At 26.7% G+C, this 18560-nt stretch overlaps 2 protein-coding genes across 2 annotated transcripts; one reads left to right on the top strand and one right to left on the bottom strand.

Annotated features, from left to right (window-relative positions):
- Positions 1-186: 186 nt before the first annotated feature.
- Positions 187-6496, bottom strand: CDPK7 (calcium-dependent protein kinase 7, putative; the record flags this gene model as incomplete). The annotated part of the gene is made up of 2 exons (XM_029005015.1): positions 187-6123; positions 6392-6496. 2 exons carry the CDS (start codon positions 6494-6496, stop codon positions 187-189), a joined length of 6042 nt encoding a protein of 2013 aa, XP_028861647.1.
- Positions 6497-11769: 5273 nt separating this feature from the next.
- PmUG01_09032200 (conserved Plasmodium protein, unknown function) lies at positions 11770-18528 on the top strand (the record flags this gene model as incomplete). The annotated part of the gene is made up of 1 exon (XM_029005014.1): positions 11770-18528. One exon carries the CDS (start codon positions 11770-11772, stop codon positions 18526-18528), a length of 6759 nt encoding a protein of 2252 aa, XP_028861646.1.
- Positions 18529-18560: the final 32 nt, after the last annotated feature.

The following is an 18560-nucleotide window of genomic DNA, read 5'->3' as shown; positions in this document are numbered from 1 at the left end:
TTTTTTTTTTCCCTCCCAAAAATTGAGTAATTACAAAATTATTTATATTGCTTGTTCACATGTTCATTCTTGTACAGCTAGTTCATACACACTTTCACAAAGTTAGAAGGTGCAAATTAAAATTCATTTAAGAGGAATATGTGCACAGCGCTTATACTTCTTTTCATTTTCAATTTGAATCCTCCCCTATGTGTTTGTTTGAGCTTGGGTATTATTTACATCGGCGTTATTGGGCTCGTCCTGACTATTCTTCCCATTCTGACTGTTCAGGTTGCACTGACTAATTTCACTACTCTTACCATTCATGCCACTCTTTCCTTCATCGTTTCCCGGATGCATATCCTTCCTTTGGGATACATCAGCTTGTGCTTGTTCCTCACGAAATGAGTTTTCCTTAGACAAAGTAAGCGCATTTTTATCTATGGTATTTTCCTTCATTGGTGCACCACTATAGGGCAATGGGATAACTGGGTCGTCATTGGAATCATTATTTTCACATATCATATTATCTTTATGAAAACTAAAAACATTTTTATTTTCAGCTTCTTCTATATTTTTTTCCTCTTCAATATGTAATGGAGCATATTTTGGTATATTAAATGTACTAACACTAACATCTTGTAAATTTAATATATTTATTTCTTCATTTTTATAAATAAAAGAATTTTCATTAATAACAGCAGTTGGGTTTTTAATCCATATATGTTCTAAAGCTTCATTAGCTGATATTCTTTTTTCTACATTTAACTCAAGTAATTTCGAAATAAGGTCCTTAGCTGATGAAGATATACTTTTCCATATATAATCTTTAAAATTTAAAACATAATTTTTCTGAATATTCATTTCAGTATTTTTATTAATAGGGAATGGTAATTTACCACTAAGGAGTAAATATAAAATAATACCGATTGACCATGCATCTACTTTATGATTATATCCTTGTAATGTTATAACCTCAGGAGCAACATATGCTAAAGTACCACATGGTTCTTTTAATAATTCATTGGGGGCACATAAGGTTGATAAACCAAAATCTGTTAACTTAATTTGTGCTTCTTTTGACTTATCTGTTAATAAAATATTTTCTGGTTTTATATCACGATGTATAATACCACATCTATGTAAATAAGCAACTGTCTTAATTAATTGTGTAATAATTTTATTTGCATGTATTTCACTTAGTCTTGTTTCTGAAAGTAAGAAGTCATATAATTCACCTCCTTTAACTAATTCCATTGATATATATAAAGTTTCTTTTGTATTAATTATTTCTTTTAGATAAATAACATTTGGATGTCTAAGTAAACGTAATATGGATATTTCACTTCTTAACAATTCTTTTTCATAAATCGAAACAGACCTTTTATCAATAACTTTTATAGCAAATTCTGAATTCGTTTGTTTATTTATTCCTCTATAAACAGTAGAAAATTTTCCTCGACCTAATTGTTCATGTAATTCATATAAATTATATAATGTATTTTGTTTTGTAGTAGAATATAATGCTTGTAACCATTCTTCTCTTTCTTCATATGTATTCACATATAAATTTCTCTTCTGAATCTGTTTTGTACCCTTATGACATATAGAAAAACCGTACTTATTAATATTATCATTTTTAGATATTACTTCTACATAACACCCTTCTAAAAACATAAATCCTCTTGGTTTTAAATTTTTCTGTTTATCATAATAGTATAATAAATTATCAAATAATATATAATATCTTGCCTTAAACTGATGAAGGTGCTTCCCTATTTTGTATAATATACCCTCTTTAAGTGAATTTTTCTTAATCATATCTAAACATTTCTGAAAATCAAAATTACAATATATACAATTATAAAAATAACAATGTTCGCAATCACAATATTCACATTCCATTGCAATTTTATCTTCATTCACACAAAATCGTGGGTACCTACTATGACAATTGGGACACATTAAAAAAGGCCCTTTGCAGTTGGGACATGAATATAAATTTCTATCCTTTACATGCTTTTTTGTTGAAGAATCGTGTTTCTTTTTCTTTTTACTCTCATAATAACAGCTTTCATTCTCATTGCTCGAGCTTTCCTCTTTCTTGGACGTCTCATTGTTGTTCACACCATCAACTATATCTGTTTTGTCCTTCACCCCGTCACCATCACTTGCACCAACCTCTTCACATTTTTCTTCCCCCTGCCCATTCAACACCTTAGTGTTATCATGAACCCCTTCCGATTCTCCCTCCACTGTTTCCTCATTTGTATCTTCCTTTTTTTCATTTCCTTTAATCGAAAAAATAGTGCATCCTACTACAGGTATGTCGTTTTTTTTACTGGATAAACCTAATTTTTCAAGTAAATCCATCTTCTCTATATTTTGTATTTTAATTCCAGAAAGGCCTTTCTTAATAGCATTATTAATTGAAAAACCATTTTCCCTTTCTAAATCTTTTTCATTGACATCCTTCCTTTCAGTATTTTGATTATTTTCATCGCTATTTAAGGTGTTATTAATATTTATAAAAGATTCCTTTTCAATATGATTAACTAAACCTTTTTCTTCCTCTGAACGATTAGAGAGTTTGACTTGACCATTTGGACATTTGATTCCCTGATCTTTTTCTATTTCATGTTCTACCTTATGATTAGTCGAATATTTTTTTTTCTTATTCTTAATTAAAGAATTATTCGAATAATTTTTTATTATTTCAATATTTCTCTTAGCTTTCTTATACTTCTCTTTATTTTGTACACTTCTTTCCTTATATACATCACTAATGTTAAAGCTAATTTTTGATGCTTGTATGAACTCCACAATTTCTTTAGAAAAAATATCATTAAGTGAGTTGGTCAGCAAGTTAAAATCAACCTCATACCCGATCTTATTTTTTATATCCTCCAGGGAAAAAAATTCCCTACCTGTGCTGCCGTTGTGCTTACCTGGTTCGTTATGCTCACCCGATTCGATATGCTCACCCGATTCGATATGCTCACCCGATTCAATATGCTTACCCGATTCGATATGCTTACCCGATTCGATATGCTCACCCGATTCGATATGCTCACCCGATTCGATATGCTTACCCGATCCGCTCTGCCTTTCCGCACAGCTTACAACATTTTTATTCCCTTCAAACATTTCTCTATCACTCACATTTACGTTTTTCTTGACAGTAAAAGCATTTTTAGGGGATTCATCTCGAACCTTCTGTAATACATCATTCCTATTAGATTTCATAAAAATGTTTTGACTTATCTGAGAGGTGGTCTTATCTTGGATTCTGTTTTCCTTATCCAAAAATTCTCTGTGTACTCCTTCGAAATAATGCTTTTCATTTTGGTCAAACGAGTTACTTACATTTTTATCATCACAAATTTCATTGCATATTAATTCTTCTTTTATAAATTGCTCATTCAATTTACTTGATATATCTTGATTGTTTTCAATTACTCCCAATGTGCTTTCATTTGTGGATCCACTGACTTCTCTCTTTTCACATTCCTCCGCATATTTCGTCTTGTCACTCTGGTCAGCTATTTCGATCAAATTTCCATAATACTCCAAACCATTTTTACTCTTCCCGTTTGATTTGTCCTTATTTTTACTTTTCCCGTTGGGTATGCCCCTATTTAGCTGGTCCCCATTTTTTCCTTCCATACAATAGCCCCCATTAGAAGTGGGCTTCTCTACGTCTCCCTTTAAAATCATCGTTTCCATCTTACCACGTGCAGCATCTTTATTAAAGCTATCATTTACTGCTTCGTCGTAATATGCTATAATGTCACTACCTCCTCCGTAGTTACATTCTTTTTCTTTTTTGCTTATCATCTCTTCTCCTTTTATTGGGCTTTCATTTTGTATTGTACCTTCCTCATTTTTCGTTTTTTTGATTGTACCACAAACTGCTGATTTATTAATATCATTTTCATTTTTTGTCCTTTTCTTATTTGTTGTTGATTCGTTTTTTTCATCATCCATATCGGATAGGGAAGATTCGTTTTGACTGTTTTCCTTCCTTTCTTCTTTTTCCATAATTTTTTCTTTTAAAAAATTAACACATAAGTTATCATTTACACAATCATAATCAGGTGCTTGCACAATAAAAAGTTGCCTTATTTTAAAATATAATTCTTCTGTAATAATCTCTTCATTTTCAGCTATTTGTTTATTTTTAAAATTTTCTGATTTTATTACAAAATTACTAATATAATCTCTTCCGTATAGTACATTACCTTGTAATCCCCATATATCTTCATGAAGACAACTAAAAAATACATACAGGAAAAAATCATATTTATATATAACACTTTTAAATTGTATAGGGGTAATTCTATCATTATCTAAAAATTCACACTCTTCTAACATTATATCCACAATTTCATCTACATCCACATTTTTTTCAGATGACTCATTATTTTCTTCATCATTTAGTATATTTCTAGCTGTTTTGGAAGGAAGACAATTTTCATTTAAAAATAAATTTCTTCTCTTTTCTTTTTTCTTTTCTTTTTTATAAATATTCATATCACCTCTGCTACATGTGATGCGATTTCTTCCCTTTTTACCAATTTCGTGTGTCTTTTCCTCCTCCCCATTTTGGCCATGTGGGTCACTATGCGCATTATTCCAATTATGCCCATTTTGAACTTTTCCATTCGATCCTTCTTTATCTTCATCATCCACCATACTTCCCTCGTCCATATCTTCATCCGATTTGTCCTTTTCTTTATTCCCGTCCTCCCTGTCTTTGACCTTATCTTTGTCCTTTTCCCTATCTCGTTGTTGCCTGTCTTTCTTTTTTCTTCTTTTATTCTTAATCAAATAACCGTAAATGCTAATAAAAGAGTCGGACGTGTGGCTTGAGTAACCATCCCTCTGCTCCTTATTAGAACTGAAACTATCATTTTCTTCACTATTCAAAAGAGAATGAGTCTCATTACTTGTGTAGCTATCACTAGAAGAGGTCAAAAAGCCACTATTTGCTGTTTTGTAATTTGTTAAACATCGAGATCCTTTTCTTTTTGTTTTATATTTTACACTTTTTTTTTTGCATACATTTTGGTAATCGATATCATCATGAGTAATTTCATTAGATGTACTGCTGGAAGATAAATTGGAGTTATCATCACTTTCACTTTTATATAATGAACATCCTTTAGGGGATTTCCCTTTTTCTTTTTTTATTTTTTTATCATGATTAAAAAAATTATTTTCTTCATAATGTTCTCTTCTTATATCCTTAAAGCATTTTTCAAGTTGATATTTTTTCTCCTTCCTAATTTTCCTTGCAAGTTCTTTCATGTTTAATAATTTGCTACGATTTACCATTCTACTTTTCTGTTTTAAGCATTTACTACAATTAACAATATTACTTTCCTTATTGTTACCATCATTTAAAACTATATTATTCGCGCTCCCATTATGTTCCTTACCACAGCTAATGTTATGGTTGTTCATGTGCCTCTCACCATTATTATCACCATTTTTATCAACGTTATTATCATCATTACTATCATCATTATTACCATTATTATCGTTACAGTTGTTACTATTTCCATTGTTGTTATTGTTACTGTTGCAGTAAGTGCAACTACAATTATGATCATGATGATCGTAATGGTCTTCATCAATGTAGTAATCATCAACATCATCGTTATCACTATCTGCATCGTCATTGTTACTATCACTATCATTATTGTCATCATCGTCATCGGCAAAATTATCACCGTAATTTTCGTTACAGCTTACGTTACAGCCATCATTATAATAATCATTTGAATTTATTTCATCTTCATATTCATATTTTCTTCTATTATTCTTGTTAAAAAATACATTCTTTAATTTATGAATATATGGTATATTTGATAACATAGCAACCATTTCAGACTTTTGAATATAGCCATCAGAATTTAAATCAAATATATCAAACAAAATATTTATTTTGTCACTCTTAGTACCCCTACAACATATAGCTATTCCTATTATAAATTCTTCAAAATCTATATAACCTGTATTTTTAAAATTAAATTTCAAAAATAATCGCTCTCCCCACAATCCTGGCAAGGGAAAAAATTGAAGGAATGTCTCTTTGTCGATGTGACTAGATGAAGACCTACTTCCTAACTCCTTATATATCTAAATGAGGAAAAAAAAATTAAAATAAAATAAAATAAAATAAAAGGGGAAACAATAAAATTACAAAGAGAGTTCACAGGTGTGTATACAAATATATTCACGTATGTGCATGTGTGTCATCCTCTGTCTGTACGTATGTTCATGTTCATGCTTATGATTGTGTATGTGTCTGCATATGTGTGTATGTGCGTACGTATTTGAGTGAGTGCATGAATACGTATGTGCCCATGCATGCAATGTTTACACACAAACTTCCTCCTTTTCATACCTTTTTTAAAACTTCTAATTCATCTGTTTCGAATTTTTTGCTACATAATTTAAAATTTTTTTTTTGGTCTTCCCTTTCTTTGTCCTTTTCCGTTTGGAGACCCATTTAAAATGAAAATTAAGTTAAAACTTAAACTAGTAATTTTAAGCAATTAATTCCAAAAAAAAAAAAAAAAAAAAAAAAAAAAAAAAAGTAAACGGGAAATTTCACATAAATAATGAATATAATTCATATAAAAATAAATTAATAAAATCAAAAATTATGTACAAAAACAAGTAAAATTAACTACAACTGTAAACAATGGTTAGAAATTTATCTGTTTAAAAGTTGAAATTTAATTCGACATTCTGTGATGTACATGCATATAAATGTATGCATAAATGCATTGTTCCTTGACATTCACTCTTTGGAGGAAAAATATAATGACAAGATGAATATATAAATGCGTATAAGTATATAAATATATGTATATTTTTAATTCTTTATTTACAAAAACACATGAACATACAAATACATATATATATATACATACATTTACAACTTTATAAATTTGTTTGCATTAAAGTTATATATTTCTATATATCACATGAAAATATAAACAACGCATAATTAATTGCTAATTTTAACAACAAAAATTTTGATTAATTATTTTAATTAATTGTCCCTGTAATGCATATTTTGGTTCGTTTATTTTAAATTTACACTCGTACTGATAAAACACAACTAATGCATTCATGCTTACATATATATCTGCATATGTATACATATATATATATATATAAATATAAATTACATATGCACATACAAATACATGCATATAAAGACTTATACACAAAGAAATTATTTTAATTCGTTACATCGGAACATAATAGAAAGTGATAAGGTTAAAATGAACAACTGGTAAACTACAGCGAATTAATCATAAAAAAAAAATTAAACAATACAAGCATATACATTATATATTTTTTTTTTTTTGCATGTTCATATATGTACATATGGTAAAGTGTACATATGTTTACTCGTACATATTAACTTGTACGTTACGCAAGATTTTAATATATGTTAATATAAATAAATACGCGCATTAAGCAAATGTCAATGTCTATTTTTAAATTTCCATTCATAAACAACTGCAGTTTATATCATCCAAAAAAGGATTGAAATAAATCAAAACAAAATAAGCAAAAGTTTTCAAAAAGAAAAAACAGTGAATGACCATGCGTATACACTTATTCAATTTTTTCTTTTATTATCATATCTATATTGTATGTTTACTATATTTTTTAAAACGTTTGCTTTTTCCGTCTTTCCCTTTTTCACGGTAATTTTATATATTTATATATATATATAGCAAAAGTTACACTCCAATTAAATTTTGTGTGCTCACTTTATACTTTATGTCATTCAATTTATACTTTTTATTTAAAAGTTCGTTTTTCTTTATTTATTCATTCAACAAAGGTAACAAAAAATTTTTATAAACAAAAAACGAAAATGATATGTAAATTTAAAATTTATATATTTATACATACATATATATATATAAAGAGAAAAGGATTTTTAAATAAACTGTTGATTGAAAAAAAAAAAAAAAAAAAAAGTTGACATAATCATATATCTTAAGATGAAAGTATATGGATACTTAATAATTATTTATATATTATATATATACATATATACGTACATACATATATGAAACAAAAATTAACTTCAAAAAATTGCGATATCCGCGAAATAAAAAGAAATAGAATTTCTTTTTTTAATTATAAAAAATACTTGATTTCATCTAGTGCAATTGTAAATGGGTTACTCCATCATCTACGTTTTCTTATATATATATATACCTTTGTGTTATGTATATGCGTATTTACACGCGTATAACATATACATATGGGTAATTACTGTGCTAGTATGTAAGTGCTGTAAGTTGGCTTTAAAATATGTCTTACAATATTAAGAACACCCAATATATTTAGAAATAAAAAAAATAAAATAAGAAAAAAAATTTTTATGCACTTCATGTGAACCTCAAATGACACTATACATAAAGCTTAAAAAAAAATGATACAATAAAAGTGTTCTTTATGTAAATATAATTTTTTAATTCCTCATGTACCTTTTTGCACTATATCGTTAACAGTTTTGTTTTCTCCATTATGTGCAAGAAATTACTTTTTAAATGATGTATTTAATATGATGCTTCTTGCTCCAATATTCAATTAATGTAGTTAACTAATAAATATAAGGGCGAAAAAAAGTCTACAAATACAGTATGATAATTCGTAAGTGTTATACTCTTTTATGTATATATGCAAGTATGCAAATACATATACATGTAAATATATTTGTATATCTGTATATATCAAATAACACCACTACTATAAATGAATCTATATCACAATGCCATCTGCTTGTATATTTTAATACGCTTCATTTATTATAGATGTGTACTCAGTCTATATTAGTACCTTGTAATACTTTTTTTCGTTAGGTATTTGTTTTTTATTTTTACAAGGTAGATATATTTACATAAACACTACTGTAATTCATTTATTCGTACACGTTCATATTTTCACTCATTTTTTTTACTGTTAATGCCATTCCTTTTATATTTCAAATATTTATATTTTTATAAAAAGAAAAAAAAAAAAGAAAGAAAAAGAAAGTAGAAGGAAATTAAAGTAATTAAACGAAAATTAAACGGAATGAAACGAAATAAAATAAAAAGAAAAAGAAATAAAAAAAAAGAGGCATAGATTACAATAAAATTAGTGAGGGTACTTTCTACTACTACGTTCTTCATTGAGTCCTATTATTTTAAGACATACTTTTTGTGTATATATATATATATATATTTATTTATTTATTTATTTATGCGCATAGTAATTAATACATTATTTCTTGTGGAACAAAATATATATGTATGTATAATAAACATTAAATACATTATTGCACATACAACATAATATTTATGTACGAATGTATTCTATTATCATCATATAAAATATGGCAGGTTATATTATATTGTTTTATGTGCTATAATTTTTTTAAGGAAGAAAAAATCACATTATGGAAACACCTGTTTAGTATGTACATAAAAAAAAAAAAATATAATGTGTACATATATATATAAATATATATAGTGTATTAAAAGAACCTCACCCTAAATATACAAAATATGTTTTAAAAGTAAAAACAATTTATATTATTCTAAAAAATAAAGAGAACAAAAAAAAATATTTTTTTTGTATGAATATAAAATAATTACTGGGAATAAGTCAGTTAGTAAAAAAAAATTTTTAATATTCATTTTGATAACAAAAAAAAAAAAAATTCATAAAATTAAAAAAAAATAAGAAGAAAGACTAAATTTATAGTTATTTAATGGTTGTAAGCGTTGAAATTATAATTTAAAGGCACATTATTGTACTTCTACTTTTACTATTATTGCCGCTTTTTTCGGCCTTGCTAATTTTAAGAAAATTTTATAACACTTTTGAGGAAGTTCGCTCACATAAGATTGTATATAAATAAGCAGTTAAGTGATGTAATAAGATTTTTATTCTTATATGTGTATATATATATATATATTTATTTACCAATCCTATAACATGCTACGTATACCAATTATACCTGCATTATTTTACGTAATTTTTTTCTGTATATAACTTATGCCCAAATTTTTTCTCTTTAAAAGTAAGAGTAAGAACATACTTTTAGAAATATATTTAAGTAAATGGGAGGGACACAGAGCAATAACGTCTTTATTAAATTCCACACCATTTTTACATATATCGTACATATATAAATATATATATATACTACTACACTGTTGTTATTTTTGTTTTTATCTGTCCAACAGTAATAAAAATTTCCATTGTGTTAATAATTTTTTGGCGTATACGCATTTTTATTAACATATGTTTGGATATTAATCCTATTTTTAAAAGTAAAATATATAAAGAAAAAAAATAAAATAAAATAAAATAAAATAAGAATGTTTTTTTTTTTTATGAATGTTTATAATTATATTACCTTTACAACTATTATATAATTACAAGTTGTTATATAGTTTTACCTTACAACTTTTTAAAATACTATAAATTTGTTTTTTTAAAAAGGATCAACAAAAATTGGTATTATATTAAACATTGAAATTAAGAAAATTAACAATAAAAAATAGTAATAACCCTTTTCAGAGTATGTTGGAAATGTTCATAAATAATCTTAACCCTATTAACCCGAAGTTCTTTATTTTTATTTTTATTTACAAAAAACAATTTAAGCATTTAAAGAGATAAACTTAAAAATGAAAAAATATAACAAAAAAATATTCTTATATGCATACAAAAGGATATTGTCATGTAAGTTCTGTCATTTTCCCTATATAGTTATCTAAGAGGCAAAAAAAAAAAAAAATTGAAATGAAATGAATAAAAAGAAATGAAGAATAAATTTTATATACATATATATATATATATATATATATAGAGTTATCCTCTAAATTACTATACTAAAAAATAGGTATAGTGCTTAAGTGTAAAATTTAACTTTAAATTTCTTTTTTTCGTAATAATTTTTGCTAATATACACGTAAAATATAACATGAAATTTTAATTTTTCAATGTCAAAAAAAAAAAAAAAAAAAATCAAAGGATATCAACATATATGTACAAAAAGCCTACTTTTCTTAAGCTTTAAAAAAGTATTATTGCAATCTATATAAATATATATTTTTATAGTATTCATAAAATAATAGAACCTTTTGATTATTTCTTTTTTGATAGGAAGAAATTCTTTATATGATATAATTTTTTTTTTTTTTTTTTTTGTTTCCAATGAATTAAGAAATATTATAATATTTGTTCAATGAAACTTTTATTTCCATGAGTTCGTAAACATTGATGTATATGTATATATATGCATACTTATTTACAGATATAAGTATATACGTAAATACAAAAAACGCTTTTTGGTGAGAACATTTTCATTACATTTCATTTGAGATTTCATTATTTTTATTTAATTTTTCATTTTTCTTTGACGCCTTTAATAGGCCTTTTTTTTTTTTTTCACGTATATATTTATTATTGTGTTATAAATTTATTAGCTATGTATGTATGTTATCACCCTTTTATTTTTATTTTTTTATTTCCCCCCATGTTTGCCTGAATAAGGGAAAAGTTATTTTAAGGAGATTTCTCTGCTCCAAGGTTTATATATGTATATATATATTTGTAAAACCTTTGAACGGATAAACACTGATGTACATTTGTATATACGTACGTACTCCGATGCGTTGATATACATATTGCGCACGTGTACATACCCCGGTACGTGCATAAATATAAACGCATACATATAATGTGAGAGTAACTATGAAAGAGAGTAAAAATAAAAAGGAAAATGGCGAGAACCAAGCTTCGAATAAAAATAACTATAAAAAAAAAGATATAAAAAATATGATAATAAGAAAGCTTAAAAGAAGACTGAAAGAAGGATTAAATAAGTTAGATGAACAGTACAATCAATTAGTCAACATTTTCAGCTATTTAAATAATATAAATATTGAAAATAATATAGAAGTATTTCAAAAAATTTCGAATGAGCTTTCAAAAGAAATAAAACATGCTAACGAGGAAAATAATGATGATATAGCAATATTAAAAATGGAAAAGGATTTAATAAAAGCTGATTTTAGAAAAAATAAGAAAATTTTAAAAAATTATAATCAAGTTGAACAACAACAAGAAGATGAAGAATATTTAGATCATGAAGAGATAGGAAAAACTGTAAAACCAGAAAAAAGAAAAAAAAAGAAAAGAAAAGCAAACAATGCAAACGCATCACATCATTTTACTAATTCATTTACACCTTCCCAAATTTTCCATTATAACTATTTATGTATGGACAGCAAATGTACCCATAACGATTTTACAAGTGACAACTTAAAAGTAAAAAATTCTGTTGTCCTTAATTTATTTAATGCGTTGTCGAAAAACAAATATTATAAAGAAACGAATCTATGTGATCAAGTATTTGACTACCAAGACAGTAATAGAATATATAAGGAGGAGAAGAAAAAACTACGAAAGAGGAAGTTACTGACAAATTTTTTTATTCGGAAAAAAAAGAGGCAGAAACAGGGAGAGTCAGAGAGAGCAGCACTGGAAAGGGAATCAGCGGAAAGGGGAGTAATAGAAGGGGAAGAGGAGGAGGAGGAGAAGAAGAAGGAAGTAGAAAGAAATATTAACAATACGTATTATTTTTCATTAAAAAGAAAATATTCATGTAGGGAGAAAGAGTATCACTCCTCGTCTAACCCCTATGATGAAGAAAAAGAAGTATCGAAAAATGTTTCCATAAGTTATGATAACATTAATAATAATAGTAATAACAACAGTAATATCAATGTTAATATGCATAACAGTAGTATCAATGGTAATAATAATAGTTATAATAGTAAGCATGGTAAAATAATGAATGATAGTAATTTTTATAATTCCTCTAACAATGCTATAAATGATAACAAAAATAAGGTGTACTGGATTTATATGAAGAAGGAAATAAATAAAAACGTAACCAGAAATAATACAAGAATTATGACATCAAATATATTAACATTTTTCACAAGTATAAGTAAAGTTTTTCCATGTGAAATAATTGACAGAAAAAGAGAAAAATTGATAAGTTATGATGATTATAAGAATGAAAAAATGAACAAGTTTTATGATTATGTATTAACAGATGAATGCGATAATATAGGGGGTAACCAAATTATGGATACGAAAAATGTTGAGTGTAATACGGATGATTATACTAATATAAATTATAATCAAGTTACAACAAGAAATAATTATATTTACATTTATATTAAAAGGAAGTTTATTCCTGAATATTTATTACGTATAAAAAAGAAAATTAAATTAGTTTTAATCTTTCCATCCAACCATAATATGAGTAATTTTTACAGTAATGACAATGTTGAAGATTATAATGATAACGACCCGTATAAGTTCAGTGCTCACAAGGTAACAAACAGAGTTGCAAACAGTGTAGTGAACCATGTAGCAAACAATGAGATGGATGAAAAAAGTGCAACAGATATAAGAGAAGGTATTATAAAAGAAGAGGATGATATAGAAAAAAAGAAAAAAGTGTACAAACAGGAGAATTATATTTCTGTGGGTGAGTGTAATTCTCTAAGTTTGAGGAAAAGAAGAAAGATATGCTCTAGTAAGAATGACATTAACGTAGGGTCGATATACAAATATAAGAACATTTTTAATAAAAAGAAAAAACCCAAAAAAAAAAAAAAAATGGACTATGCTACTAGTGCGCTTAAAGCAGTAGATGATAGTTTCTATTTTAATAGTGTGTATTTGAATTATTTAAACAGAATAGAAATTAAGGATAAAAAAAAGTATCATTATTTTTATGTAGATAATGTAAATTATGATCCTGAAAATTATGATATAGAGGATATAATTATTCATTTAGAAAAAATAATAAATATTAAAAAAAAAAATAGCACTTCCTCTTCTCCATTCACACCTTCATTATTGTTAAATTATATAAATAAAAAATACGCTATATATTCTAATAAGAGCAAAAAAAAAAAAAAAAGAAGCTACAATAAAAAAGGAAAAAATAGTAAACAGGAAAATGTCAAAGGGAAATGTGGAACTGGAGGGGAAAAGTGGGGTAATGTAAGCAATCACAAGGGAAACCATAATGATAGTAACCGTGTTGGTATTAATCATGTGTACAATAACAATGCTTACAATAACAATGCTTACAATAACAATGCTTACAATAACAATGCTTACAATAGCAATGCTTACAATAGCAATGCTTACAATAACAACACTTATAATAATAACGTTTACAGTAACAATATCGATAGAAACAATAATGATGACAATGTTAGTGATAAGAAGATTAGTGACAGTAATATTATTATTAATGATAAACGGAATGTGGTGAATGTGGCAAGTGATCGGGTTACTAGTAATGTCGATGAAAAGATTAAGCGTAAAAATAATAGTAAGAAAAAAAAAAGTATGGATGAAAGAAAAAAACATGTGATGTACAATAATAAGAAGAGAAATAATAACACCAAACGAATATATCGTATAAATAAAAAAAGGAGTTATTCTATTTTTGATGATTTTTTTTATCATAATGAATTTGAAGATAAGAAGAGGAACGAAGAGGAAGAAGTGAAAATATATTATTTAAGAATTCATATTAATATGTTAAGTTTTAATGATAACAATGATGAAGTAATATTAAAATATTACATGCCCCCTATGCAAAATAGAGAGTTTAACATAGAGGTTAAAAATAAATACATTCCTTTCGAGGTTAATCATTTTTATGATTATTATTTAGATAGAAAAAATCAGCTAGAGAAAACTATTAAAGAACACTCAGTTATATATAAACAAATATATAAGTTATGGAAAGAAGATATTGATATATATGAAAAAGAAAAAGAAAAGAAAAATATATTTGCATGGGGAATATTACCTGTTCGAGCATATGATCATCCAAACATTTTCGTTCCATTACCTTGCGGATTTAAACATAATAATAAAAACTTAGCCTATAACATAACTAACGATAAGAAAATATGTGATGATAATTTATTAGAAAAAAAAGAAAGGAAAAAAGAATATATGAATATTAAATATGCTAATTTAACAGGTCCATGTGTAAATTGGCGCAAAAACTGTATATTCTGTAGTGATATAAGAAAAAAAAAGTTTTTACATTTATCAGATATGTACCCATATTTTTATTGTATGCAAAATATTAAGTTGTCCTTATTTTCTTTAGAAAGAAATGTTATGTACAGCAATTCAAATAACATGCTGGAAAGTATACAGCATGGTTGCCTCGGTAATGAATTTGAATGTACAGAGTCGTCTCTTTTTACAGCGAATAAAAAAAATGTAGCAACTAAGAATGCTAGTTTAAATGGTAGCAGTAGCACAAACGACGAAAGGGATGGTGTCTATCGCTTGGATAGTAACGCTGATTTGGTTGTGCGCAGAAGCGGCTTAGGGAGTTGTAGAACCCCCCATGTTAGCGGTAATAATATTAGTGAAAATGATATGAGTGGTCATATTTGCGAAAACGATATCAACGGTAGTACTTACGGAAACGATATCAACGGTAGTACTTGCGGAAGCGATATCAGCGGTAACAGTACCAGCGGTAAAAATGCTGACGGAAATAGTGGTAGCCAAAATGAAGAACAGAATGAGTTGTACAAATTTTTTAGCAACGAAGACCTACTGAATGAAAAAAATTATATATGGAATAAGCAAGAAATTCGAATGTTTTTAGAGAAGTATATATTATACCCAAAAAAATTTGACAGAATAAGTCAATTCTTAGAATTTAAAAATACAAAGCAGTGTGTTGACTTTTATTATTTAACAAAAAATTTTTTTAACTTAAAGAAATTATTATTAACCTTATCAGAAAACAAAATAAAAAGAAATAAAAAGCAACTACTGTCGCATGTGAATAATTTTGATATTAGTAAAAAAAATTCAAAAGAAGAAATTGTTAATAAACTAATAAAAAAATTAGAAAATAATTATGTGAAAAGTGAATTTGAAGAAACGAATTGTGTAAATTATAGTTACATAAATGTGAGGAAATTTTTTAAAAGTTATTTTGTTAAAACATATAAAAAAACATGTAATAAAAATAGTTCAAATAAAACTACGAATAATAATAAAAATTGCACTTGGAATACTAATAATATGAATAAAGGTATACTTTTAGAAAATATGTCAGACGGATATGTAATACCAAAAAATTATAATTTTATACTAAGTTCTAATAGAAAGTTGTGCTTCCTAATTAAGAATGATGAAAACTTTATTTACAATGGAATTAACTCTGATATAATTGAAATCAAATATAGTGAGAATATAGAAAATGACAAAAAAAAAGAAGACAGAAGGAGGAAAAACAGTGGTACTGGTATTTCACCCATTGCAGGTTCTACAGGTATAATAGAACCTTCTCATTCTCACAAAGTAGAGGACAATCCATTTGTTAGTATAATTTCAAACGTTCATAATAAACCCCATGTTAACGAATTAGAAGAACAGGACATAAACAGGAATAATACCATATATCATTATGTCTCTCCCCCTCCTTTAATGAACCCAGAGCAAAAATACCAATGTACGGAGGTACATAATCTAATGATTGATTTTAATAAGGAAAAACATAGTTTGGTAAGAAACCTAAATAATATTAATGATAATAAATGTGATCCGGATGAAGACAAATGTCATACAGATTTGAAATTAAATTATAACACAATAGAAGAAAAAAAGAGTAGTAATAATTTTATTTATAACTACACGTGGAATTCGAACAATATTGACAATATCGCTAGTAATAATGAACAAAAAGATAATTATGACAGGAAAAATGTAAATAGTAACATTGATTTAATACCCACAACATACGAATTAAATAAATGTAAATACCCCCATATGTGTAATATTGATGTGAATATTAACTCAATCGAATGTACTAATAACCAGGTGCTTAAAAATGGTGAACAGTGTGAACACATGTCTAAATTAAAAATGAACAACTCATTTGAAAATAATATAGAACTTGAGTCATGTGAAGAAAGCTTATATAAATGTTATGAATTTTTAAAAAACATGAATCAAAGGAATAACGAGAATGTCAGTAAAAACCCCATGCCTCATAAAAAAGCGACATCCTTTGCTTTTGATTATAAATTAAAAAAGGGAATAAAAAAGAATATTTTTCAAAAGAAAAATTTCTTATTACAAAGAGAAAAAAATGTAAAAAAAAATACTGCCTTCTCAAAAATAAAAAATGGAAACATTCTGACAAAGGAAAGGGGTGATAAAAGTAGTAAAAGAAACAAAAAAATATTCGAACAGCAATTGGTAGTACAGCATAATTTTTCAAAAAAAAAAATTGGACATCAAGTTAACAGTAGTAGCAGTGGTAGTAACAAAGGAAAAGGCATGGTGTTGAAAAAAGGGTTCTTTAATGTTAATTTAAAAAATGAAATATACTATAATAAAAAAAAAATAAATGACAAGCAAGAGGAAGAAGAAAACATGTTGGAAGTGGAAAACAGTAAACGCGAAATGTATGGAAAAAGTGAACATTTTTCATTAACAGTACAAACAGTTAATGACTGGGAAAGGGGGGAAATAGAAATAGAAGAAGGAGAAGGAGAAGGAGAAAGAGAAAGAGAAAGAGAAATAGAAGTAAAAGGTAGTGAAACTGAAATGCAGTTACTTGGTGAAGAGGAAGAAGAAAAAGAAGAATACGTACCACTAGACGAAACTTCCGGAAATTTTGTTGTAATAGAGCGTAACCGAAACTTCGTTGAAGGAGAAAATGCAATAAATAATGATAATAAAAGAAGAAAATTTAACAATATAAAGAACCTTCAAACAGGTACACATATTTGTGATTTTAAAGGAAGTAAACTAATTTTTTTCACAAATGAAAACTCTAAAGATTTAAACTTTAATGACTGTACAAGCAATATTCACGTTGAAGAACGCGTAAGTCGAGAGGAAAAAAACATGATGAGTATCAAAGATGGTATTTTAAATAACGAAGAAGAAGGTATGTGGAACATTGACGACACTGATTATGGTAATGGTAATCGCACTGGAAGTAGCAATGGAAATGGTTTTCATGTTGATGCTTATGCTACAAGTGAACAAAATGAAAAGCACTCAGTTACAGGCAACAACAAAATTACCGCAGCATTTAATAAAATAAATGAAACGGACAGTATGCATTTGGAAAGTAAAAGGAATTTGTTAGTTGAAAGTAAATCAACCCATATATATTCTTTTGATTCAGTAAAACAAGTTGAAAATTACGAGGGAGAAATTTTTGACCAATCCAAGCAGCACTTACGAAAAACGGCTACATGTTGGACCGATAAAGAAAAAGAAATTTATTTTGAAATATTTTCGAAAGATGGAAAAAATTGGGATTCCTTATGTTTAGCATTAAAACCATATGGAAAAACAAAAGAACAGATAAAAAACTTTTATCAAAATACAATTGCAAAAAAAAGGAAAAATCAAGTTCCATAACTTTAGTAATAATAAATTTATTGAAAAAACGA

The sequence above is a fragment of the Plasmodium malariae genome (genome assembly GCF_900090045.1).
Source record: "Plasmodium malariae genome assembly, chromosome: 9".
Classification (NCBI taxonomy): Eukaryota; Apicomplexa; class Aconoidasida; order Haemosporida; family Plasmodiidae; genus Plasmodium; species Plasmodium malariae.
The sequence above is the reverse complement of the archived record's forward strand: the minus strand, read 5'-3'. Positions and strand labels throughout refer to the sequence as shown.